Source organism: Vidua chalybeata, chromosome 4 (genome assembly GCF_026979565.1).
Source record: "Vidua chalybeata isolate OUT-0048 chromosome 4, bVidCha1 merged haplotype, whole genome shotgun sequence".
NCBI classification, from domain to species: Eukaryota; Metazoa; Chordata; class Aves; order Passeriformes; family Viduidae; genus Vidua; species Vidua chalybeata.
This window is the reverse complement of record NC_071533.1, coordinates 47222302-47246751: the sequence shown is the minus strand read 5'-3', so window position 1 is coordinate 47246751 and position 24450 is coordinate 47222302. Positions and strand designations below refer to the sequence as shown.

The window sequence follows — 24450 nt, the reverse complement described above, 5'->3', positions numbered from 1 at the left end:
AACATTGATTCACTCACTCTGCTGAATCCATATGCAGCAGATCTCATCTATTCATTTTATCTGGAGGGAAAAATATATAAATTGATCACCTTATCAAAGAAGGAATCTAGTTTTTTTCAGGCACAACTGATCATCAGCAAATATTTTTCCCTGGAATACAAAAATTATTTTGCCTCCTTGTGGATGCCAGCCTGGTCAGGGGGAGAGAAACAGCAATCGTTTCTCCAAGTGGCTTGTAAGAATTTTTAGGGAGTTGTAGGAATGTGATAACTTGTTAGTATAAACAATCTGCAGGTGGTGTTTTTCCACTTTGTTTTTCTGTTCTTCTCAAGAATAGTGTGTGAGAAAGATGTTTTTATTAACTAGCCAATCAAGTAGAATGTATCATATTGGTCTACATAAGCCGGAGAATCCTTTGTATTAAAGCTTCTTTTTCTCCTCTTGCAATTCAGTCTCTCGTCTGTTCTTGTGCCATTCTTGGTGCAAGGGTGACACCTCATTTTGAAAATATGAGGGGAGAAGCTTTTCCAAGCCTTGTATGCTAGCAAGGCAACACTACCACCCAGGACATGGAGACTAATGGCTTAGTCACCTCACAACTGACCACAGTCTCTGCAAAACCAATTTGCTCCTGCATGAACACTGTCTCCTGGCTCCCTACACAAGAGCATCAGACACAGTAACTCCATCTAGTCTCACCTGCAAGTCACCTCATGCTGGCTAGAACAAGCCATGGTTACAAGTATTACTTCCAGCTTACTCTTCCAAAGTAATTAGGCACAGTTTCATTAATAGCATCAAAGCCCAAACAGTTGTGTCCTAACTGACATGTCAGATCTACAAATTCAAGACTCACCTCAACCTCTAAGTGCTACTGCAATAAAATTCTTAGACACCATTAGACCAAAATATTTATAGCACAGGAGTATGTTTAATCCAACACTGAAAAGCAAATGTACACACTTCAGTTTCCCTGCCAGCTTTTTTCTGGTGCTATATCTCTGTTCGGGGAACTTTCTTCTTATTCCCTCCACTGTAAAACCAACACTAAAAAAGTATCAAGAGAAGCTGTGAAATGAATGACAAAACAACATTTCCCCATGTTCACACCAAACAAAAGCAATCATTCTGCTGCTTATGCTGGATAAAAATTGTAATGGGAAAGGATTTTTTTTTGCTTGTTTTTAAGTGTCAGTGCTGAACTACTTGGTGATGAAACAGAAAGTGTGTGCCCCCTTCTGATCCTTTAGACTGTACAAAATCTCTTGTCAACAGCTTCTGGACTAAAGCCCAAATTAGACAGGCTTTATGTTTAATATGGCAAGGCCATTAAAAGAAGGGATTTAATCCACAGCCCTGAAAAAAAACCCAACCAAAAACGTCCTACAAATATTTTTTCCATAGGCAGTGCACAAGAGCTAAGTACAAAAGAGAATTTCACCACTTCCAAAGACAAAACTATATTTTTACAATCCACATATATTTGCAGTGTGTGTTTCCAGAATGAAATTTTATTTCCAGAATGCTTAATTAATTCAATGCATTAAAAACCCAAAAAGATTTATCATAATGGAGTCATGTACTTCCCATCAAGACAAAAGCAGAGTGCACAGTAAAACTACAAAGTATGGCTATTTTGTCAAAAAATACTAACTACATGAAATAAAGTATTAAATACAGATTCACAAATACTGACAGGAAAACATAAACAATGAAAATTGACAGACTTAAAATTTCTATGTAAGAATTGCCTCAAAACATCTGCAAGCATGATCATAAGAATTTAATCACCTTGATTAAGAAAAAATAAAGTTAAATTTCTGTTAACAGGATATCTTGTTATAAAATAATTAACTTTTTTAATTAAAATATCTCATATATAACAGCTGTTGCAGCATTAAAGGCACTATTTCTCCCTAGAGCAGAAAGGAAATGTCAGCTGTACTATGCAATGCTGGAAGTTACTTTTTTAGTGTTATACTGCCATAGCCAAAAGAAAAGCATGAAAATTCTCAAGTTTTTCAAGATTGTGTAACATTATTTCAAAGGACCAGACAATATAATTGGATTTCTTTATCCCCAAATGTACCATGACAATTGTAAAACAAATGTGGTAGCTGTCCTACCACTGTCTACTAATACTGTCTACTGCAATTTCCATTAACCAAAAACATCTCAAAATGACAACTGCATTCTATTGAACCTAAGTTGCACTATGGTAAGCTAGGAGTGATAGTGCACACTGATTTATAGGAAACATCAACTTCACTGAGCTCTGCAAATGACTCAATACCAGCTTCTGATATGGAATAACAAAATTCTCAAGAAACACTAATTTGACATTTACTTGAGGCTTCCAGAACTACACACAAAAACACCTCCAAATTTGTTTTGGGCAGACATTTTAGATCTGCAATCTGTAAATGCTCTAAATTCAGTAGTCCTATCCATCTTATCTCTGGCCAAGTTGCTTGTAAGTTCTTGTCTCACAAGACAAAAACTTAAAAACAACAAAATGGATTTGGCCTGTATTTGCTGGGGAGAGATGGTGATGGGAGTGGCAGGGTGGTGCCTGTTAAGGCTGCCCCTTCAAATTGTATTTATTGATGATTCCTTTAGAAGAGAACTATCAGTATAATTTGCATTATAATACAGGTATCTAATTTTCTCAAAGCTGCAGAGATATATTTTGTTTATAAAACAGAAACAGACAAAACATCCCTAGAACTGTTCAGTATTCAGAGAAATGGAACAGATTTTTTAGACAAAAAAATGGTAAAAACCCCATAGAGTACCCATGTTGTTACCAAATTAGGAACTGAAGAAAGTAGGATGAACTGTAACACAAAGATATGAACTACCTGAAGCAAGAAGGTACTAATAGCTAGTAACTTCTATATTTCATGAAAGACAGTAAGATCTAGAGCTAGCATCACAGGAAAGGAAGAACATGTATTTTTCCATCATCAATTACAGTAGAACAATGCTCTGGATAGCAGAAGCTAGAAAAAAACTTATTTTTTAGCATTTATAGGAGTAGGAATTTTAGAATGGCTTTATAAAACTAACATTAATTCTGTGGCTGTACTCCTTATTTCACATACCACCAAACTAAGTAAAAAAGACATTATCTGTGGAACAGGGCAATTCTGAACTGCAAGCTAAAGTTTGGGACTACTGCTAGGTGGATTTTAAATCCCAGACTAAGTCTGGGGAATATGTTCAGAAAAATCACAACAGTTACATAATCAAAGATGAGCTACGGGAAACAAAAAATTCTTTGAAGAGAAGCTGAAGTACAGAACATATAGCTCATGATAAGAGATTGTAAGCACTCTTGAAAATACAGAGAAGGAATTTGTGGAGCAAATAAAACCAAAGTAACAGAGAAGGACATGAAAGGACAAAATTAAGAGGTGAATGGACAATTAAGTAATATCCCAAAGTGTTCCCCCCACCAGGAAAAGAGCTTTCAGACCTCCAGATGAGAAAATGGTGACAGGAACATTCATTTACAGAAAAAAAAATCCATCAGATAGGCATCTACAAGGGCAAAAAGCAGAAGACAGAAGTATGTACAGAGCACAACCTTCCTGTTGGGGTTAACACAATCTCGTCTGAAAAGTAGAGGATCAGACACTGTTGGGAAAGCAGGAGAAATCTTGTAAGTTGTTGTATTTAATCAAAATAATTTTTAAAAAGTTTTCTAATAAAGACAAGCACTCAAATTTGAAGTTTCTGACACTGGATGATAATGAAATTCCTGCTTTTCCACTTTACACATTTTCTAACCATTCAGTGGGAAATGGAGCAAAGAAAGAGCCGTCATTCTCAGCACAATTAATGACAACTAAGGAAAAAGCATAACATAGTAAGCAATGCAAGGACTTCTGAAAGCACACAAGCAGCACACAACTGCAGAATTGGGAGGGACAAGGACAAAGTCCTTTGGCCCATCCCTCACATCCAGTTGTGGGCAACACTGCTGCAAGAGAAATTCTGAAGCATTTCTAAGCTGCTTCTGATGAAAACTTGGTAGCTTCTCCAACCAGCTCCTGCCCTATTCCACAACGTTTATTACTTAAACATAGTATTGAACAGGAATTTTTATTGATGCTACTATGATGCTCATGTAGTAAGGACATTATTCTTTTTTTCACAGCAAATCTTTAGATATACCCAGATAGAGCAGAGAGACTAACTGGCTTGTCTTCCATTTTACCCTGCTTAACATATATTTCACTAACACACCAGGGTATTATTATCACATCTCAATTATTAAGTATAAAATCCCTGAGCCTCCAAATTGCACTGACAGGGATTTTAAATCTGCACTTACATGAGAATAGCAAGCACAATTCTTACCATTTTTGCTAATCAGACAGCAGCCTATAATTTTTGAGATATAAACTGATGACCAGTTTTTAACCATGTTAGAGGACATACTCTTCCACATTCAATTTCATCTGCATGTTTAAACATTCGAGGCATTAGTGCCTTGGAGACAAACCTCTGTTCCTTTAATATAAGCCTCCTAGTTGACAGCACTATATTAATAAATGTCCTTCAAGTACAGTTCACTAACCACCTTCACATCTATAATTTAACATATTCACTTAGACTAAACTTCTCTATTTTGCTTGGCCTATATTCACAAAATTCCACATACCCATCAACTCAAGTATTTCTTAATATGGCTTACCTCTTTTGGACACTGATTTCTGCAGGAAATAAGAAGCTCCTTTTCTTTTAAATCAGCACATGTTAGTTTTCTGTAAAAGGAAAGATGTATTTGTGTTAAAAAAAAAAAACAAACTATTTAAAAACAGCGTAAGTCAATGCAATTAGGAGTGTATTTTCCATGTATTTCACTATAAAAAAGCAGACTCATTGGTCCACATCCTGTGTGACTAATACAAACTGCCCTGGTTTACAGACAAACCCACACAAATTTAGAGGACTTGAGGCACTTCAAATAAAATGAACAAAGAAAAATATATTTGCATGTGATGAATATTTTCAGAACAATCCCCAAGTTCCAACTTGTATTTTGTGAAGTCTAGCTTAACATCTATCCACACACACGAATGATTAAAAAGGTGTACAAATTGAAAAACTAAGTCATTTTTCAATTAAAACAGGTAGAAATTGAAAGACATTAACTGCAAAGACAAAGACCTTTTAGACTAACTACATTCATTCTAATACTTGTATAAAATTCTTCTTTACATACTCTAAAAGAAGCACATAAAGAACAAATTTTATGTAGATTACTTTATATTTGCATAATTCAAAGGATTATCTGTATTATAAAAACAATTTCTGTTCATGAGACTCCATGCATTTATAGCAATTTTAGCAGTAATACCAAATAAAATACTTGCAAAATTTAAATAGAAAATACCCTTATCTTAGAAATTATAATCAAGAGAAATTTTATAAATTGCTAGAAGAGTAGCTCCCATCCCCAGACATTTCAAATTCTTTCCAGTTAATGGCATTCAAATGAAAACCTGCGTTGTGTTCTGACACTTACAAGCATTCAATATACAGTACTGATAGTTTGCAGTGACACTTTATTTTAAGCATCTGGAGACATGATGGGCAATCCCCAGGATGACAGGGCAAAACACAGCGGTGAGGACAGCCAGCTGGCCGGGGCTTGGTGCACTCCTCTTCACACTGCGAACATTCTGGACCCGCCTAACAAAATTAAAACAAAGTACTAAAGAAAATGCCAAGTATTTGTTTTGTGAGGTGTCATTAATGATCCGTTACACAAAAGAAAGAGTTGGGGTGTTTTTGCTATGAGAATCAAGCTATTCAGTAAGATATTTCACAAGCAAGAGTAATTATTAAAATATGATTTTTAAGAGAAAACCAGGAATGACAGTGTTTGTCAGTCAAAGAGAATTCTATTTTCCCTCCTGGGCATAAAAGAATTAGTGTTTTGAAAGTGACCATACCCTTTTTAATTCTCTATGGAAAACTGTTAGAAAAATAAGTCATTAAATATTCAAAACCAACTTATCCCACTCAACATGTTCTTGTAATGCTTGAGTCATTACATACTACCCTCTAATACAGGGGTGGAGGGATTTTAAGGGGTTTACTTGATTTTAAGAAGCAAACTTTAAATCATTTCCATACACACATGATATTCTGTATAATCTTCCAAAAAGGATTATTAACTTGGGAATATCCTAGGAGCTGCCTAATGTCTTGCTTCTACTTCACAGACTACACAAGTCTACAAGAGCTGGGATGTCATTCTCATTGCAGGTGATGCAACCACTGGCACAAGGTGATGAACAGCACAACACAGTAAATAAAGCTTCATTTCTACTCACATTCTTAACAACACTTCCAGAACCCCAGTCTGCCATCAAATACACCCAGATAGATTGACATGATTTATCAACTGAACCTACACAGCACAATATTTAAGGCTCACTATCACATTCAATGTTTAGTTTCCAAGAAGTCAGCCAAAGTAAAGCAAATTTATCCAGGAATGAAGCTACACAAAGCTTCCCCAAAAGGACTATTCCAACACCAATGTTCCACTTTATGCTGTTCAAAATAACGGCATAAGAATTTTAAGGTTTTAACAGTTTTTTCCCAGTCTCCTTTCCTTCTCCTTCTACAGCTGAACAACTTTTGCTGAAGTTTAAAAAGAAACCTTTGTACAATGATTGTTTACAAATCTTAACTCACAAAAATTCAAATCTAAGAAAAACAACAGCAACTAAAACCATTTAAAAAACTGTCATATAACATTTAACAGTGGATAAAAGCAAACAGCTGGCCTTTCTGCAACATTTTTCTAATACAAAATGCAGAACAAACTGAAATTCCAGACAGAAAAATCACTACTCAGACATGTAAGCCAGAAATTTAATCAGCCCTGACTACATTTAGTCTACCAAAACAAGAGAACAAAAGCTCTAAAGGTCAACACCAACTTGAGATCATAAGAATTGAAGAAAATTGAGAAATGAGATTTACCCATGCTTTGCAGGTACATAGACTCCCATTCTTCTGAGAATGTACTGCCTCATTCAAAATGGAGCTAGGAAGAGTCCTGACTCATTCACATTTTAATTGGCTTCAGGAAGGCAGCCTCTTATAGTCAGAACTGGGGATTCTTAACTGTCACTCTCACTATTTACTGATGTCACTCTGTTGCTGCAAGTTACTGTTCCACCAGTTGCACTAACAGCCCATGCTCCTCAGACAAAATTTCCACAATCATAGATTAATGTGTTAGCTACGATATACAGTTATTAAATGATAACACCACCACTTCCAGGACATGAATCCACAGAGATATTATGCTATTTAAGTTAAATGTAACCTAGTTAAAATATAACATTCTTGCTTTATACCCAACCAAATGCTTCTGTTTTCTAAATGCCCAGACTGCCCATATAGCAAATTTTTCTGAAGTAACACTTAAAAAACTTGAGAAGCTGTTTTCCTCCAAATCATTTCTCTCCCAAACCACAAAATATATATATGTAGCTCTGACTGCTCATAACTTGAACAATTTTAAGTGTTATACTTTTGTTTCATGTTATCTTCAGCAGTTAACACCTGCAACTTCTTAACTGCATAAATGACAGTTTCTAGTAGACACTGATAAACATTAATATGTCATCCCAGTACTTTGAAAAGTCTTCAGCAATTCTGCAACATTTCCAGTGCTCTCCTAAAGGTCTCTCAGCCTCCTCAATCCATTTAAGCTCTCCTCAGTAAATAGTTTCCCCAGTAGAGTGCATTTGTATACAGGGAGCTTTATGAGTAGCTCCCTTGATCTTGACAGTTACAAAAAGTGACTTTAGAGGAGACTTCTCAAGAGTGTTAAATAAGGTTCTGATGAAATCAAAGTAATGCCATCACACAACAAAAACGTATAGAAATTGCAAAAAGTGTAATATTGTCTCAGATTTGTAGTCTAAGGAAATATAGATTAGCTAACTGTCACAGCATCAATTGGAACAGCACACATGCAAGTCTCCCAGCGGGATCTGGAATAGATCTGTATCTTCCAGCTGCAAATGCCTTATTTTCCAAGTAAAACTGAGGACAACACATATGCATGCAAAATACACAAAAACAAAAGTAAAAACAAATTTAACCTACCTTCTTTCCATCTGCACTACTGTTCGATTTAGTAACATGATGACATTCTTTCATACAGGTATGATTCTGACAGTCAAGGAGTCGTCCACAAAATCTCTTACATGAGTAGGGATTTGCAGAGTGACATGGTAAAGGACTAACCTAGAAGTTAAAAATAAATAAATAACTATAGATATGCAGGTAGGATATATATACAAACATTGCACATATGTAGCATGTGAGATATATATATTTACACACAGAGACACTGAATTATTACAGAGATGTTTTGGCTCTCCTTTGAAAAAGAAAAAACACCAGAGAAATTCTGTTTCATTTTTTAAGTATAATTTGGGTCCCTGTCCACATAACAATGTATTCATACAAATTTGTTTTACACTGATTGTAATAGGAAAACAAGCACACTTCATTAAACAAGCTAACTTTTGCAGCAGTTTCCCTTTCTTTTTGAAAGACTATTATACATTCAAATCTTTTAGCATCATTTGCTCTGTCTTTTTGAATTACACTCATGTCTTCCATTAGAGGTTCCTAGGGTGGTTTACTATTATTGCAAAAGACAGTAACACTTTGCTTTCACAGGGCTAATTGTGTTATTGTCACCATAAATCAAAAATATTTTACAGTCTAAAAACAGAAAACCACCTGCAAGCCAGAAATTTCAGGTGACTACATCAAATATAACTCCCAAGAGAGGTAAGGAGAAGCAGAAATAGCTCCATAACAGGACTAAGATTTTAATGTCTTATGTCACATTTGTACTTTACAATTTGAGGTCAACACTCTTGTTAACAGAACTCTGCAGAAACCTTCAGAACATCTACTTAGAAGCCGTTACTCTTCATTGGTACTGAAACCAGTGTAAACTCCTAACCTTTAGGTTACTAGCCTAAAGTTGAACAGTACAAGTCCCTCCATACAAAAGGATTAGAGGAAACTCGCTGTTAGCATTTTCCAACCATTATATAATACCCATACCAAAAAAAATTAATTTTCTGTGATGCTGTCAAAAAAAAAATTTTTTTCTTTATTTCATGTCACTTTGCAGAGAAAAACTATTCATGATGTTATTACACAAGAGGCTAATGGGACATAACTCACTTTGACTGGACTAAGGGTGTGATTTTACGTTGCAGCTGTGGTTGACTGAACAGCTTTGCAGGGTACCCATTCCTTTTCTCTCTTCGAACTCTACAGCCCTCACAGCCATCTCCTACCACTTTGAACAAGTCCTACCAAACATCTCTCTTTACAGAAAGATGATTCAAATAATCAAAGTGGAAGGAATCAATAGAAAAATGCTTCTTGTCTTTTGCCAGTGGCCTAGCCAGACGAACAGATGAACACAGGAACTGAAAATAAAGGAGAGATGGCCTCACAGGGAAGAATGAGGGACACCCTCCCTTCAGCACTGTCCATGTTATCTCCTTCAATCACACAAAGTACAATTTAAATCCACTTGCCTATATAATTTTTTCTGGGCTTCACCCAAAAAATACTACTCCACATCACTTCAAAATCCAGTTCATTCACAAGACTTCTGAACTCCCCTAATCATCCTGACTCACCAAGAATGCAGTCTGCATGGCAGGCTGAACATCAAGCATGGCATACACAGGAGAAAACGTTGAGGCCATCACATCCAACCACTTTCACACCTTTGTGTCAGAGCTGAAGCTAATGCTGGCTAAAGCACTAATACAACAACCACAACAAGTAGTCTGAACCCCTGGCTCCTACTGCCCCTTGCAAACATCCTACTCTGTCTCTGATGGATGTTTCTGGTGACCAAAGGAGGAAAAGCCAGCAAGCAGCAGGCCTAATAAAAACAGGGTCTGAAGCAGAGAATACTACCATACCCAGAATGCACACACCAATTACCAAAGCTTTTAATGTTCCTAATATCCCACCCCTTCACAACCTACTCTCCATCTCCCTCAGAGTGCAACATCCTTTCAGTAGCAATGTAAGTAGTCAAAGGATGTTAAAGATAAAAGAATGAAAGAAAAGATGTATCAAACATTACAATCCACCCACTTCTCTACCTTTCCTTGCTCACCCATTGCCACTCATTTTTTTATGACTATGCTTCTGCTGTGGCTCAGACAGTGACAGCAGATCAGGGCAACAATAAAAATGAGCTCTAGGGGTGCACTGTTCCAAAATGCTGGTGAGACTATTTTTACCAGAAGTTAGTCTTCCACCAGATAAGGACACAACCACTAGCTCCAGTTACAGCCAAGCACTTAGGCAGAATTGGAGCATCCCTCCCAGTAGCACAAGTACACAGATGAGAGGCACTGTGAAACAAAGGCAAGAGTGGTGAAGCACACAAGTCAGCCAAGCTTTCAGAGGGATGACTATAGGGAACATCCCAGCCCTCTGGCTGCATCCAGAAGAGCTTCAGCTTGAGCTCAGTAAGATACAACAATCTCCTGGAATCAACTGATACTGTAGCCAAAAATTGAAAATTTTCAATTAATTTAAACCTACATTTTTTTTTCTCCATTTCTCTGCTGTGGATCTAAGTAATAAATCCAGCTGAGAAAGTAAAGTTTTACTTCCTACAGTTGGAATGAGTTTCTGAAATGGTTAAATGAGGGCTAGAACTCTTGCTACAGAGACAAACATTAAAGTAGCCACAAACTCCAGGAGGCTGATAAGCTGAAGAATGAAGAAGGCAGATGAGAACCATCAATATTTTATGAGAGCTGAATGGGAAAGAAAGAAAAAAAAAAAAAAAAAAAAAAAAAGCAACATTTTTTCAGACTCCAGGTCTTCCACAGGATAAAGAAAGGAAAGAAAGGAAAAAAAGACATGACAACTTTCAAAAGCTTTCCAGGTAATCTCCCAAATGCATAAAAGCAATTAGAATATGAAAATAAAAATCAACTGGACAAGGAAATTCTGGAAACCTTTATATGGTGTTTAGCCATAAAGATGAATCTCATCAAGTTTCACATTAAATTTTACTAGAGGCAGAGTAATGGTCTTCCTCCTATGAACAAACCAGAACTAAAACCCACTCAGAATATTAAAACATACCATCCAAATTCCTACAAAAAGAAAAAAAAAAACAACACAAAACCACCCAAGAAGAGAGTTCAATGATATGCCCAGTCCAATACAGCATATTTACAAGGAAGCAAAACCAGAGCATTTTCCTTCCTCTAGAACATTTAATTAAATGAAGCAACTAGAAGAAAATTACAAACAGCAGATAAATTGGTACCATAGTCAGTAAAGATCTCCTCCTTTGTCTTCATTGACTTTGTATGAGCTTTAATGTATGTTTTCCATAAAAAGAGATTTAGAGTAACTTGATTTTAAAAGATTTTAAAACAGCATACATGTACTACTGCTATGAAATGCCAATGTATATAACAGTTAGAAAAAGTTAGGACACCAAGATTTCTTTTTTGGGATGGCACCCACTGTTGATAGGTGATTTTTCTGACAGACAACCTGAAACAAAATTGAGAGCTACTTTTAAGAACCTACAAGTGGAAGAATGAGGAGTTATTTCTTTTTCTAAATATATGTCAAATTATTTAAGAGAAGGCTGTAGACTTCAGCTAAAAGAAATGTTCTTTTAGCTTAAACATCATGCAGACTCATACTTCCACTAAGCACAGATTTTATATAATTACATCATCTGAAAAATAATTTTAAGTCTGTTCTTAAGTGATAAATTGCTTGTTCTAAATGTCAGAACACGTAAGAGCTCAAACTACATCAATCCCTTAAAAATACTTCCTAAATTAAATACCAAAGAGAAATAAAAAAAAAGAAAAAACAACACCATACACAACCTTCCCAATGAACAACCAATATTAAATTACTGCCCAAATATTAAAAAATTAGACAGTAGATTTGCTTGTTATACAAGTCCTAAGGTGTTTGTTTTTATTCTGTATTCTACACATCATCACATCATCAGCAGGCATCCTGATAAAACACAAGAAGACTTTACAGCTTGCTTCATTCCTAGTTTCCTTCTTTTTTATATCTCTTCCATTATACGAGGCATAACAATAGTCCAACATAAGTAGTAGCATAGTACAGCAATAAGCACCTACTCACAGCCAAAGTTTGCTTAAGAAAGTTGCTACTACTTTTGTCACTTGTGAACAGTTCCCATTTTCCAGTGAAAATCCCCTCAGGACCCTTCTACTGGAGAGAAGCATTGCTAAATACTTATGTTTTCTCTTATTAACAAAAGTAAATGAATTTGAGCTGAGATTATTTGTTAGGAACTAATGTGGCTGCAAAACAGTGAACAGACATTACATGTTTTTTTTTTCTTTCCAGCGATCTCAGAACAACACAAAAAGATAGAATGAGCACAAAATCCACTGCACATTAATGAATCATTCTTTTCCATAACTTCCACCAAAATCTCAAATAGGAGACAATTTCACTCGAGGAACTGCTGCATTTCAGTAGGAAGGCAGCACCACCCTCTGCAGGCTGACAAAAGTAACAGTTCATCTAGAATACCACGTACATCAAAAAATGTAAATAATTAAAGTCAGCTGTAGACTCACAGGGATTTGTCCTTAGTTTCTATGCAAATCCATATATAAAACATGACCCAAAGCCACTGAATGATTTTGCCAAGACTTGTATGCAACATAAAATGAAATATTTTTTAAATTATTCTGAAACAAGTAGTAATAAATATGTAGTAATTGTTACTATTTTCTCTAGTAAGTGTACTGATACTGTCCTTCTGCTATGAGGAAGGACAAACTTCACAGTCATGTAGATCTAAACAGGACCAAATCCTTTTACACTGTCACATTATACACTGGGTCTACTGACCAGAGCTTGCATTTTATTTATACATAAATACGTGGAAGTTTGGGTGAGATTGTCCTATCAAAAACCATGTCACTGACTCAATAAAATACTGGCAAATACACATCTAAGTTTTACTGTGGAAAAACAAAGCAAAGCCCATCTGTTTCAGCAACAAACAGACAAGCACTGTTGTTCTTTTCATCCACTTTCAGGACATGCTTTTTTTCAGCAACCATCAAGCTGCAAAACAGCTCTATGGAAAAGCTGCACTCACAGCCTGGATGGGTTAGGGAACGTGCTGCTCCAACAGACTGCAGCTACACGGACACTGGTAACAACATTTAAAGATGTCACTAAAACATAATCAAGGCACCATTACAACATACATCAAGAGATTATTAATAAAGGTCAAAGAAAAAAAAAGGTATTTTCAATATTTTTGTATTTAATTTAGTGTTTTCTGCAATTTTTTACTTGCTTAAAATGATCCTAAGTTTTTTTATAATATTGTTAGTCAGGCTTTGACAGTGAATTTATACCAGATATACCAATAGACAAAGCCATAACAGCAAAACATTTTTTTTAATTAGTTTAGCAATCATCTTCTGAAATCAAGAAAAAATACTTGACCTTACATTTCGTAACTTTTAGAAATTATTGTGACTAATGATGACAGAAACTAAGCATCAATTAGATTCTCTTCTCATGTAAGCCAAAATAGACAGCAACTTCACCTAAAACTAGAGAAGGCTACACAACAGAAAGATAAGTTAGTAACTAACACTCAAGAAGTTTCCACTATACAGTCTGATTTCATCCATATGTGTGTTTAGATCCAAGTCACATGAGAATTTTCCTGTATGACATTATATTCTTTATCCTTTTAAAATATACACAGCAGTTCATAGAACTCTAGAGTGTGTGACAGAGAGAGAATATTAACTATATAATGAGGGAGGGAAAAAGCATAAATAATTAATTAGAAGACCACCAAAAAACATTTAAACACCTGCAAGAAAACACAAAGAGCTACAAAAATCATGAGTTTAAATTTCTGTCCATGAATTCTACAAAATCAAATAGTTATACATTGTTCAGAAAGGAACTAAAATACCTTCTGATATGTAAGCGTTTGTGTTAAGGTACACTTCATCGATTTAAAAATATGTATTAAAAATCTGCTATTTCTTTTTAATGCCTTTTGTTTTGCAGACTTACAAAATAAGGTAATTGCCATTATTTCACTTCACAGGGCAGTTTCCATGACTCACCTCATGCTGTCCAAGACACTCCCTGTTAAAAAAAAAAAATCAGAGATTTAGAAAATGCATACTTGTTTAGGGGACTTAAAAGAGTGACAGTGCTTTCCACACAAAAATTAGTGCAATCTATTTTTTAAAAGTACAAACTAAGAAAATCATCCATCTATGCAGCTCAATGCCTCCTCCTTTTCAACAGTTGTTTGGATTGCTGTGTTTTATAATGAAAATCTCAACATTTGTTTCATGTGCAAATTAATTGCAGTTGTATATGAAATCAGTTACTTTTTAGAAAGTAATCTGCTTTTGTTCCAAATAGCATCTTCTTTTTCTATACTAACACATCATATTTTTCCGTTATTTTAGAGATCTAGTCTGAAGAACGGTTATTTTTTCAAAAAATATCCCTGATAACTTCTTGGGACACAAAATAATTATCTTTCTATATAAAATCTCCTTTTTTAATTTGCCTTTTTAAAAATTTTAATACTTACACTGGTATAGGAACCTCACAGGGAGGGCACGGTAGTGCAGTCTGAATGAAGGCTGGCTCAGATGGCTGTTCCCAAGGCCCTGCAGACTGATGCTGAGTGCAAAAGACACCACTTGAATACAAAACATAAATGGAACTATCTGCTTGACCACAAATAAATGTACAATCTAAAGATTTTCCAATCCTAAGAAATTAACTTTCTAGTAACCAGCTTTTTACTAATGGAAATTGCCACATCCCATATTGACAGTTACTAAATTAAAAATTCCAGTTTTATCCTTACGCTGGTTAGGGATAGGAAAATTAAGTCCTGTGGCTCCTAGTGCTAAAAATTAAGCACCAAACCAAATGAAAAAGACCAGTAAAACAATTATAACCAGTTAATAAAGGTTAAAATATTTCAATTAGTAAGCTACTTCAATTACCATCATGCAGTGCATAACATGTGTTATGTTAAAAACTACCAATTTCTGACTTCTAACTTGTGCAAAATTTGATGGCTTTGTAAATACCAGACTTATTTTTTTTTTGTTCTTATGTTAAAAGTAATTGCTTAAAGCTGAAATTAAATGTTTTTAATACAACTCCAACAAGAATCTTACAAATTTTTGAGCAATTCAATTATGTATTACAAAATTCCTTAGATTGCAACAAAGGAGCTAGAACCACTAGCTAGAACCACATCGTGCTGAGCAGAACGCTTACCTCTGTGCTTGATTATGTGCTTACTCTGAACTCCAAAAGCCTCAAAACAGAAGATTCAGGTCAAACTGCCGCTCATTGTTCCGAACACAAATAATGCACCATTTTTCACTGTTTACTTACTATGCCAGTTTGCTTCACAAGTGCTTCATCATGGCAGGAAACAGGGCACAAATGACCACATGTTAAGGTTTTCTGGCAGGGCTGGCGACACGGAGGGCACCGCCCAAAGTGACAATAGTGTTTCTCCTGGGTAGAATGGTGACAGGTAGGTGGCCGACTGAAGTAAAATCCAAGAATGAATCAATATGACAGCAAGAAATACAAAGTTACAGTCACTGGGCAAGTATGTTCAACATACAAAGAACTGAAATTAACAAGTTGTTGGTGTTTTTTTTTAATTAGTTTACTTCTCACCTTCAGCAGGTGGTTATAAAATTACAGAGAAATTCTAAATAAAATTAAAAATCAAAGTTGGGTTTACATATTCAAACAGCTGTTTCAATCCTAATTCTACTCTGCACCACATTATCTTGCTACACCCCAGCAGGAAATATTCTTCTTCTTTTGCTAGTATAGTTTTCTAGATAAACTGCCTCACTGAGGTACTTCAAAACATACCAGAGATGACTTGAAGAAATGAGCTGGACTACAGAGTTGGAAGAGCTTGGTTAGACAGAACCTCCCCCATGAAGCAGGCAAGCTGCTCATGAAACCTTGGTGTCAGAGAGGTATCTGATAGGAGGGATTATTGCTAATCTCCATCTGCATAGTCAAGACTGAGAAGTAATAACTGTAATCAGATAGTGAACAATTTTTGCCTTTCAGGGTATATTTTACCACTTTCTATAAGAACACTTTAAACGCCACTTAAGAACAGGAAACAGGCACACTTTCTATACTGACCTGCACAGCTGCTTGCATTTTGGAGGTTTGATGGTACGCTCTCTGCCACAGGGCACTTTAATGACAGTTTTTCCACAACTGCATTTCACATCTACAGTCTCCGGACATGGATTACAACTACCTAAAAATAAACACATGAACAATATGACAAGCAAGTCAGAAATAACCCCTCTCTCCATTTAAAAAAGCCCAGTTATCTGGATCGCACAACACTTAGATGTTTTCAATTTGTATTTTAGTCTTACATACCTATGAAGAAATGTCATCTTTCATCCAAATTCAAAAAGGGACACTGATAAACTGGTACAATAAACTTTTGCAGATTTAGTATGATGTTAATGTTCAACCTATGTATAATGAATGCTTCCTTGAAAACATCCTCTATCTCTATAAAGTTACTAAACTGATGCATTTTGAAAACTGTATCTGTAAAAGATCTATGTTTTAATTCATAACTCTCCCACACCATTTCTTCACCAAGTGCCAACTGCTAAGTTTTATTATTAGAGTAATTTAACAGCAAGAATATGAATCTTCTAAAAAAAGCAAAGACATGGGATTTTAGCTTACTAATCATGTTGCATTCTGAAGCTTTAAAGAAAACAACTGAAGATATTTACAGCAAAAAATTTTAAGCAATTCTGACTTGCTAGCAGGATCTGAAAAGCAGCATTTCAAGAAGCAGATGTCTCACTGGCAAAAGGCTGCTGAAGAGAAAAGGATGGAAGCACTACAGTCTTCATATTGTAAAGTAAATTAAACAACAATATAGTGTTCAGCATGCACAGAAACATAGAATCATTTGGGTTGGAAGAGATCTTAAAAGATGATCTAGATCCAACCCCTCTGCCATGGGCAGGGACACATTTCACTAGACCATACTGCTCAAAGCCCCACCCAATCTAGCCTCAAAACACTGCCAAGGATGGAGCATCCAAAAATCCTCTGGGCAACCTGTTCCAATGCCTCAGCACCCTCACAGTAAAAAATCTCTTCCTAATATCTAATCTAAATATATTCTCTTTTCATTCCCCCTTGTCCTGCCACTGCCTGCCCTTGTAAAAAGTCCCCCTCCATCTTTCTTGTAGGCTGCTTTAGGGACTGGAAGGCTGCCAGTCTTCTCCATGTTAAAAAACCCCAATTCTCTCACTCTTTCCTCACAGGAGAGGTGCTCCATACCTCTCACCATCTTAGTGGCCCTTCTCTGGACTCACTCCAACAGGTCCATGTCCTTCCTGTGCTGGGACCCCAGAGCTGGATGCAGTGTTCCAGGTGGGGTCTCACCAGAGCAGAGCAAAAGGGCAGAATCCCCTCCTTCCCCTGCTGCCCACACTGCTTTGGATGCAGCCCAGCACACATTTGGCTTTCTGGGCTGCGAGTGCACATGGCTGGGTCATGTCCAGCCTCTCACAGCAACCCCAAGACCCTCTCAGCAGGGCTGCTCTGGATCTGCTCATCCCTCAGCCTGTGTTGATACCAGGGATTGCCCCAACCCCGGGGTGCAGCACCTTGCACCTGGTTGTTAAACCTTATGAGAATCCCAAGGGCCCACTTCTCAAGCTTGTCCAGCTGCTTTTGCAAAATAAACTGAAGGTCTAAAGCTATACTGCCCAGAGTGGCTAATATGGCTACAATTCACTTAAATATCCTATTAAGGAAGACAACTCAAAAATACAGAAAGGCAGAGATCAGAGATTCAGAGAGCCTGAAGGTAAGGTGAAAGGATACTGTTCTCAAATCAAGCATTATAATGTACTACAGTAGGAAGCAAAAACATTTCTATTCCCTGGCAACACACTGCACATTTCAGAAAGCACAATAAATATTAAAAAAAAAAAAAAAAAAAAAAGATAAGGAAAAAACCCCAAACCACAAACAGAATAGATTAAGTTATCTGCTTTCAGGGACTCCTGCTAGAGGCCAAGTGTTTATTATCACCAACCTCTAAAAATTCTGAGATTTAGACCCCATCTAGGAAGTTATTTTCTAGGATGCATCTATTTCCTTTAATAACAGTGGCAGCTCATAGGAAAATTACCCTGACCTGGTATTACATACTACAGATAAAATAATTAATCGTAACTTTCAGTAGCTATTAAAATATTGGTATATAGGGAGAAACAAATGAATATAAATATTTTTACATTAAAATAATTGCCTTTATTAGGAATCTTTTCAAACATTTATGAAGTTACTACAAACTGTACTAGACTATTTTGTTAAAACACAGAATTTAGGAAAGAAAATAAATCTATCATCTGGTATCATTAGACATTACCTTCATTATATGCAACTTTCATTAGTAAATAGACAATTATGCTCTTTTGATAAGTTACTCTTCAAAGTGTATATATTTGATATTTACATTCTCAGCGATCACTTTTGCTTTCTTACAGGCATTGCTTTATTATTTTCATGTTAATTACTAGAAATCTTTGTCACTTTTAGCCAGGTTGTAAAATGCAAGCAGCATCGAATATAAACAATCATTCAACATAAAAGCTTAATCTACAACACAGCATAAGCTCTTTAGTTTTCCCATCAGAATTTTATTCTAGAATTTAGTTATCAACCAAACTAATGTGGAAAAGCAATTGTTACCAGTTTTCTTCCAACAGTACACAAAAACTTACATATTTCCAAGATTTTAGAGAGCTACAGGGGATGGACAAGAAAGGAAAGGGAAAGAGAAAAGGGGCACAGTATATAGAGAAAAACCAAACTGCTAGTTTGTGGTGACAGATTTGACAGCAAGTTAACAGATACAACTACCACATTTACCTATCCTCTCCTCCTAAGAGTCACTGCCTCAGAAGGAAGACTGGCTGAACAAGTTGTGATTTATTTCCCAAGTCATTGCAATTTATGCTTCAAAATACTAAGGAAAATTACAGAGGCTACTTGGCTGCTGTTTCAGCATGGCTGCAGCTTCTATGGGGAAAATTGCTCAGAGAGCAGACAATTTTTCAGCCATTCCAATTTAACCCCCTACCAAGCAAATGTCAAAGCAATCTGCCAGGTAATTTTGCCTGTTTCCAGCATCTTTCTAACCAAGGTCACTGGATTCAGAAGCAAACTTTTTTGTTATCCTTCTTATAGTCAGTAACAAGTTCTTATTTTCTTTTACCAGTAGGATACCAATATACATTCAAATTCCATCATATTTTTTTTCACTTTAAGCCCATTTGTACCATATGCTGCATTTAGAATTTTTTAAAACCATCCAGACTCAATAAGCAGCAGTCACTTCTATATGCATTTGGACTTTGTTATGCATATTCAGTGAACAGAATTATTGGGAAAAGGAAGTCAAGCCATGGATTTTGTATTACACAATTGGAAAGGAGACAAGAAATTTTTCAGAGGAAAAGTATTAAGCAAAATCACCAAGTAAAAACTCGGGTTGCCACTATTTAAGTCCTTAAGTTCTAACCAGCACTTTCAAACACACTGCTCCCACAAAAAGCCCACATGCAACAATGGAGAGAATTCATTAGCATGACACACAGTCATGCAAGCATGAAACTTGGCAAAAATAAACAATATTCCATCTCTACAGGGATTCTTCACCGGTTCTTACCTCTGTGGCAGCCTGAAGGACATTTGTGATTTCTGCAGCCGAGAGTCCGCCCACAGACTTGATCACAAGGTGGACAGTTTCCAGAACAACACTATTAAAAAAGACCCATGAAGTCTAATGACTGGAGACAGAAATTTCTGGTGTACACTCTCCCTCTTCTACTATCATTTTTTCAATACTTATTTTAAAAAAAAGTCAGTGCAATTTAGTCAAATTTCCTCAAACTCATTCTAGAAAAAAGGCTAACCGTAAAGTAGTTTTAAAAAAAAATTCTTATTACAAAGTAACAAGGAAACACACATTTGAATGCATCATTTCAACACATTAAAAAGGCAGAGGGCTTCAAACAAGCATAAAGTTCAAAATATTATAATATTTTAATCCCAAATAATTTCTAAAGATAGGATACCTAACAGTTCACCTCATTATTCTGCAATTTCTTCCAATTTTATGGTATACTGTCACCAGCATAAAAATGTTGCTAACCATTTTTTATATACCTTTTACCTCTGTAGTAAAGGCAGATAACTTCAAGACCAGTTATCTATTTTCTATTCTTAAATAAATTAGTAATGTGAAAGAATCAGAACATTTCACAAAACCATCACATCAGTGGATGTTGTATCAGGAGAGAACATCATCTTTTCTATTAACTTGAAAAGTACCCTCCTTCTGAAAGAAACCTGGATTTTCCATCATGGAGGCATCAACATTGCATTTACTTGTTTTGTAATCTTTTCACATAAAATGAAATTCACTACAACAATAATATTCAAAAACACTTAAGAGTAAAACTGTATTTTTTCATACCTATTTGTGGTAAGTAGACCAACTTTCACAAAGTATTAATTTACAAATAGGAGGCAATTTTCAGGCTCTCTTGAATGAATAAACTGAAAAGATACTTCTGATACTTTTGATTTCAAATAAGAAGCAAAACAAAGCTCCAATTCCCAACTGTCAGACCACTGCTGCTTGCACTGCTGTGTATGTGGGATGGAATGCTGGGCTGTCAAAAATAAAAGAGTGTGTCCCTGACAAAGTTTTAAGTGATTCCCAGCTCTTCCTACAAATTAGGGAAATAAATTGACTTCACTACTGCAGAATGCATAAAGCATTAGTGACTACTCAAGAATCTGAAAGCAAAACTGCCATCAGGAACTGTGGAGTTGTCAAAATCCCCTCCCTGTTTATAAGGCCAGTGAGTGTTACTTGATGTCATGCTTTTCAGAGAATTCTGGTACGCTGAAAACTAGTTTCAGCGACATGGAATAAAACTCCACTTTCTACACAAAACATGAGGTGGAACAACAAGCTGATGTGATTTTATCTAGATTTTTTTTACAAGTCAACTAAACAATGCATTTGAGAAAGATTATCTCTGGCACTTACCTTCCTCCGGCACTGGTGCTTCTGACAATCACGGATTTTAGTACACTTTGTTTCACACAGATATGGCTTATGGCACGGCATGCGCTTGGTGTGCTTCCCACAGCGACACTGCTTTTCAACCTCCTGGGCAGCAAGACAGGGGAAAAAAGGCAGGGTGTTTTTAATACAAGAGGAAAAAAAAAAAAAGGAAAATTAAATGTTCTAATACTATCTGTAAAGGAAAGTTCAAGGAAAATTAACATTACACTGCATACACAATGCAAGTGTGTCATGATGTGCAATGATGGTAAGTTTAACTGCAAAACAAATTCATACAAAAATTACCCCTCCTGCACATTAAAGTAGATACACCCCTAGTGTATACAGATCATTTAAGAAGTAGATGAGCAGGTTTATCTGACCTTCATCATGGCTGTCATGTGATGATTACTATCACCTAGACTTTGTAGCCAAAGCTGGTTCAGGAAGAGACAGCTGAGACCTGACAGAGCAATGGCTTTGTAGGCCAGACCACAGAAGCTCCAGAGATATCTAGAGGACAGTAAAACTTAAATTTTCTTAAAAAGAAGAAAATAATGTTATGTTATACCACCTTCCATCTCACTAATGAAGGAATATCATGGAAAGACAAAGCTAGAAGGAAGCTAGAGAAGATGGGGAAAAAAATTAAGTGTATTTTAAGGCATAATAATTTTGAAAAACAAAACAAAATAAAACCAAGCCAAAGCAATATACTCATCCACAGGTACAACCTCAACTCAACACAATGCTCAACTACATACTTAGAGTTGTGTTGGGGTGAGAGGGGAATAATGAAAGAACATGCTGCTTTTAATAAACAAAGTCACAGATTTTGTGATAGATATGATTTCATTTTCCTTAGGTGACCTGCACTGTTCCAGGCACAGAGTTTAAGAGCCCAAACAAAATGCAAACCTGATGAAGTAAGACGAACCTGTCTGCATATTTCACAGGGACCCCGATGACAGCGCTGTGAACATTTATGGATGCCACATTCCAGAACTTTGTCACAGCTATCACCACAAGTGGGCACATCTTCTGTACAAGGCAATGTAAATTCTAGAGGAGGAGAGAAAAGTACAAGTAAACATTTAGGGGGGGAAAAAGCCAAAATATTTCGGAAAAAAATGCAACGTACAGTAAGTTCAAATGTCAGTTGTCTTTTGTTTTTTTAAAAGCTTCCTTAGAATTACTTAGTTATTCACATCAAAAATTAAACCTCTGGTGCTAAATAAAGCTTTGAAAGCTATGCAAAAACAGTTAATATACTGTCATGACTGACAATAAGAACTTTTTATGGACCCTGCCCTGCAGAATTAGCCTAAACTACCAACTGTGAAAGACTGGAGGACTTTTTATTCAATTTATCCTTAACAAAAAAGGGTAGCTTACTTGTTTTTCCACATGGACAGGACCTTTTCCCAGAACGAGGACAGTCTCCACAGGGACCAGCATGACAAACTTGTTCACATGTGTGATTGCCACATGGCAAACATTTCCCACACACCTGAGAAATTCAGACAAACCAAGTGAATGCAATGTAATAGAACTACATACCAAGCCAAAGCAAGCCAAGGGTAAAAAGAAGGAGTGAGATGCTTCTGGATACACTTTCACTTTTCCTGAATTTTGTTAATAAATGCTGTAGTTGCTGAGCTCCCTAAATAAAACTGATCATCCCTGCAGTGATCCTTCCTGGAAGACCACAGTACAGTGAGGAGTTAGTGATTCAGAAAACCTGAGTAGTTGCAGGTCTGTGCTGGGCTGCACATACAGCTCAGCCTTCAGGCCTGCATTGTGCTGCACATACACTTTGGCCACAGGATAAAGTTACTGTAGCAGAAGAGATTGGAGGCAGCTCCCACTTGGTGCCAGTGATTATGCTGCCTGCATGTCCTTGCCTTTATCCAAAAGTGCAGCAAGAAGTTCTCATCTGAATACCCTTTCTGTTTGATTGCAGAAATTATGATCAAGGATGCTTTCTTCTTGTAAGTAGATCCTACAATAGCCTTCAACAACCAAAGTAGGGTCTGCACTGCATGCTGCACATCTATGATGGCCCATTCAATGCTGTACAACTTGGGGTTCCAGAGATCAAATGGGACATGCTAGTCTTTAGATTATACTCCTTTTCTCTATAATGTTAGCTGAAATAAACTGCATTATTACTGATACTTCACAGAGGCCAAGTACCTTCCTTACTGGGATCGGAATGGCCAAGTACCTCCTGGTACAGCCTCCCACCCACCACTTAATTTTTTGAATTATTTGTACTTTTTCCACTCTGTCAATCCATAGCCTTGGTCTTAAGCACAGGCTGCAAATATACTTCAAAGAATTAATCACAAAGCTTTCATTCTGCTACAGTCCTAAAAATAAGCATGAAACTCTTGTCTACTAAGCTGTGGTTTCCTTCTTACTTTCAAGGCAATAGCTGAAATTTCAATCTCAAGTACAAGAAAAAGAGTATACAAAGTTAAATTCACTGCTAGAGTAACCCTAGAACAATTCCAGAACAGTAACATTTTAACTACTATAAAAATTAATGGAGCCACCAATTAAATCTCTTCCCAAACAATGCTGTTTATATTTTTGATTACACTTGCAAAAGTTAATTTTTTTTCTTACTGAATATGTTTCTCCAATCTTTAATATACCAAGTAATCAAATTTTATAAAAGTGAGAAATCCATTTAAAGGCATAGCTTCAACATACCTGATCACACTGCCACTGAGGGCTTGCACAAAGTCTCTCTGCTGTCTGTCTCCCACAGATACACCGTTGTTTACTGACACGTGGACAAGGCTGACAGTCTCCTGTATGCAATTGCAAAGTGACATTGAGAGTAGGAATTGCAAAAGAATGATGTATCTTAAAAACAGAAATAACTACTGATCTGAAATTTAAAAAGGTTGGTCTACCTGCATGACAGGGATTCTCACAAGTATGTTGTCCACACAGCAGTGTTCGTCCACATGGCAGGTGGCAAGACCACTCCTTGGCACTGCACCTTCGGGGCACTGCTTTGGCTTTCTTACAGTGACAGGTTGTTGTGACCATCTTTGGGCAAGGTGGACACGGTCCTAATTACAGGAGAAAGAGTATCTTGTCAACGACCATTCAGCAAATGCAGCCTTGACTACATCTCT

General features: G+C 36.4%; 1 protein-coding gene across 1 annotated transcript in view; it reads right to left on the bottom strand.

Annotated features, from left to right (window-relative positions):
* NFXL1 (nuclear transcription factor, X-box binding like 1) overlaps positions 1–24450 on the bottom strand; it is a 44525-nt gene that overhangs the window by 14704 nt on the left and 5371 nt on the right. The window contains exons 6-18 of the mRNA XM_053941639.1: positions 24223–24384; positions 24017–24117; positions 22694–22808; positions 22236–22360; positions 21281–21403; positions 19889–19979; positions 16309–16429; positions 15526–15682; positions 14702–14793; positions 14220–14241; positions 8146–8286; positions 5537–5703; positions 4703–4772 (exon numbers count right to left, since the gene is read on the bottom strand). Of these exons, the coding sequence (XP_053797614.1) occupies positions 4703–4772; positions 5537–5703; positions 8146–8286; positions 14220–14241; positions 14702–14793; positions 15526–15682; positions 16309–16429; positions 19889–19979; positions 21281–21403; positions 22236–22360; positions 22694–22808; positions 24017–24117; positions 24223–24384 (1487 nt within the window). The remainder of the gene's footprint in view (positions 1–4702; positions 4773–5536; positions 5704–8145; positions 8287–14219; positions 14242–14701; positions 14794–15525; positions 15683–16308; positions 16430–19888; positions 19980–21280; positions 21404–22235; positions 22361–22693; positions 22809–24016; positions 24118–24222; positions 24385–24450) is intronic.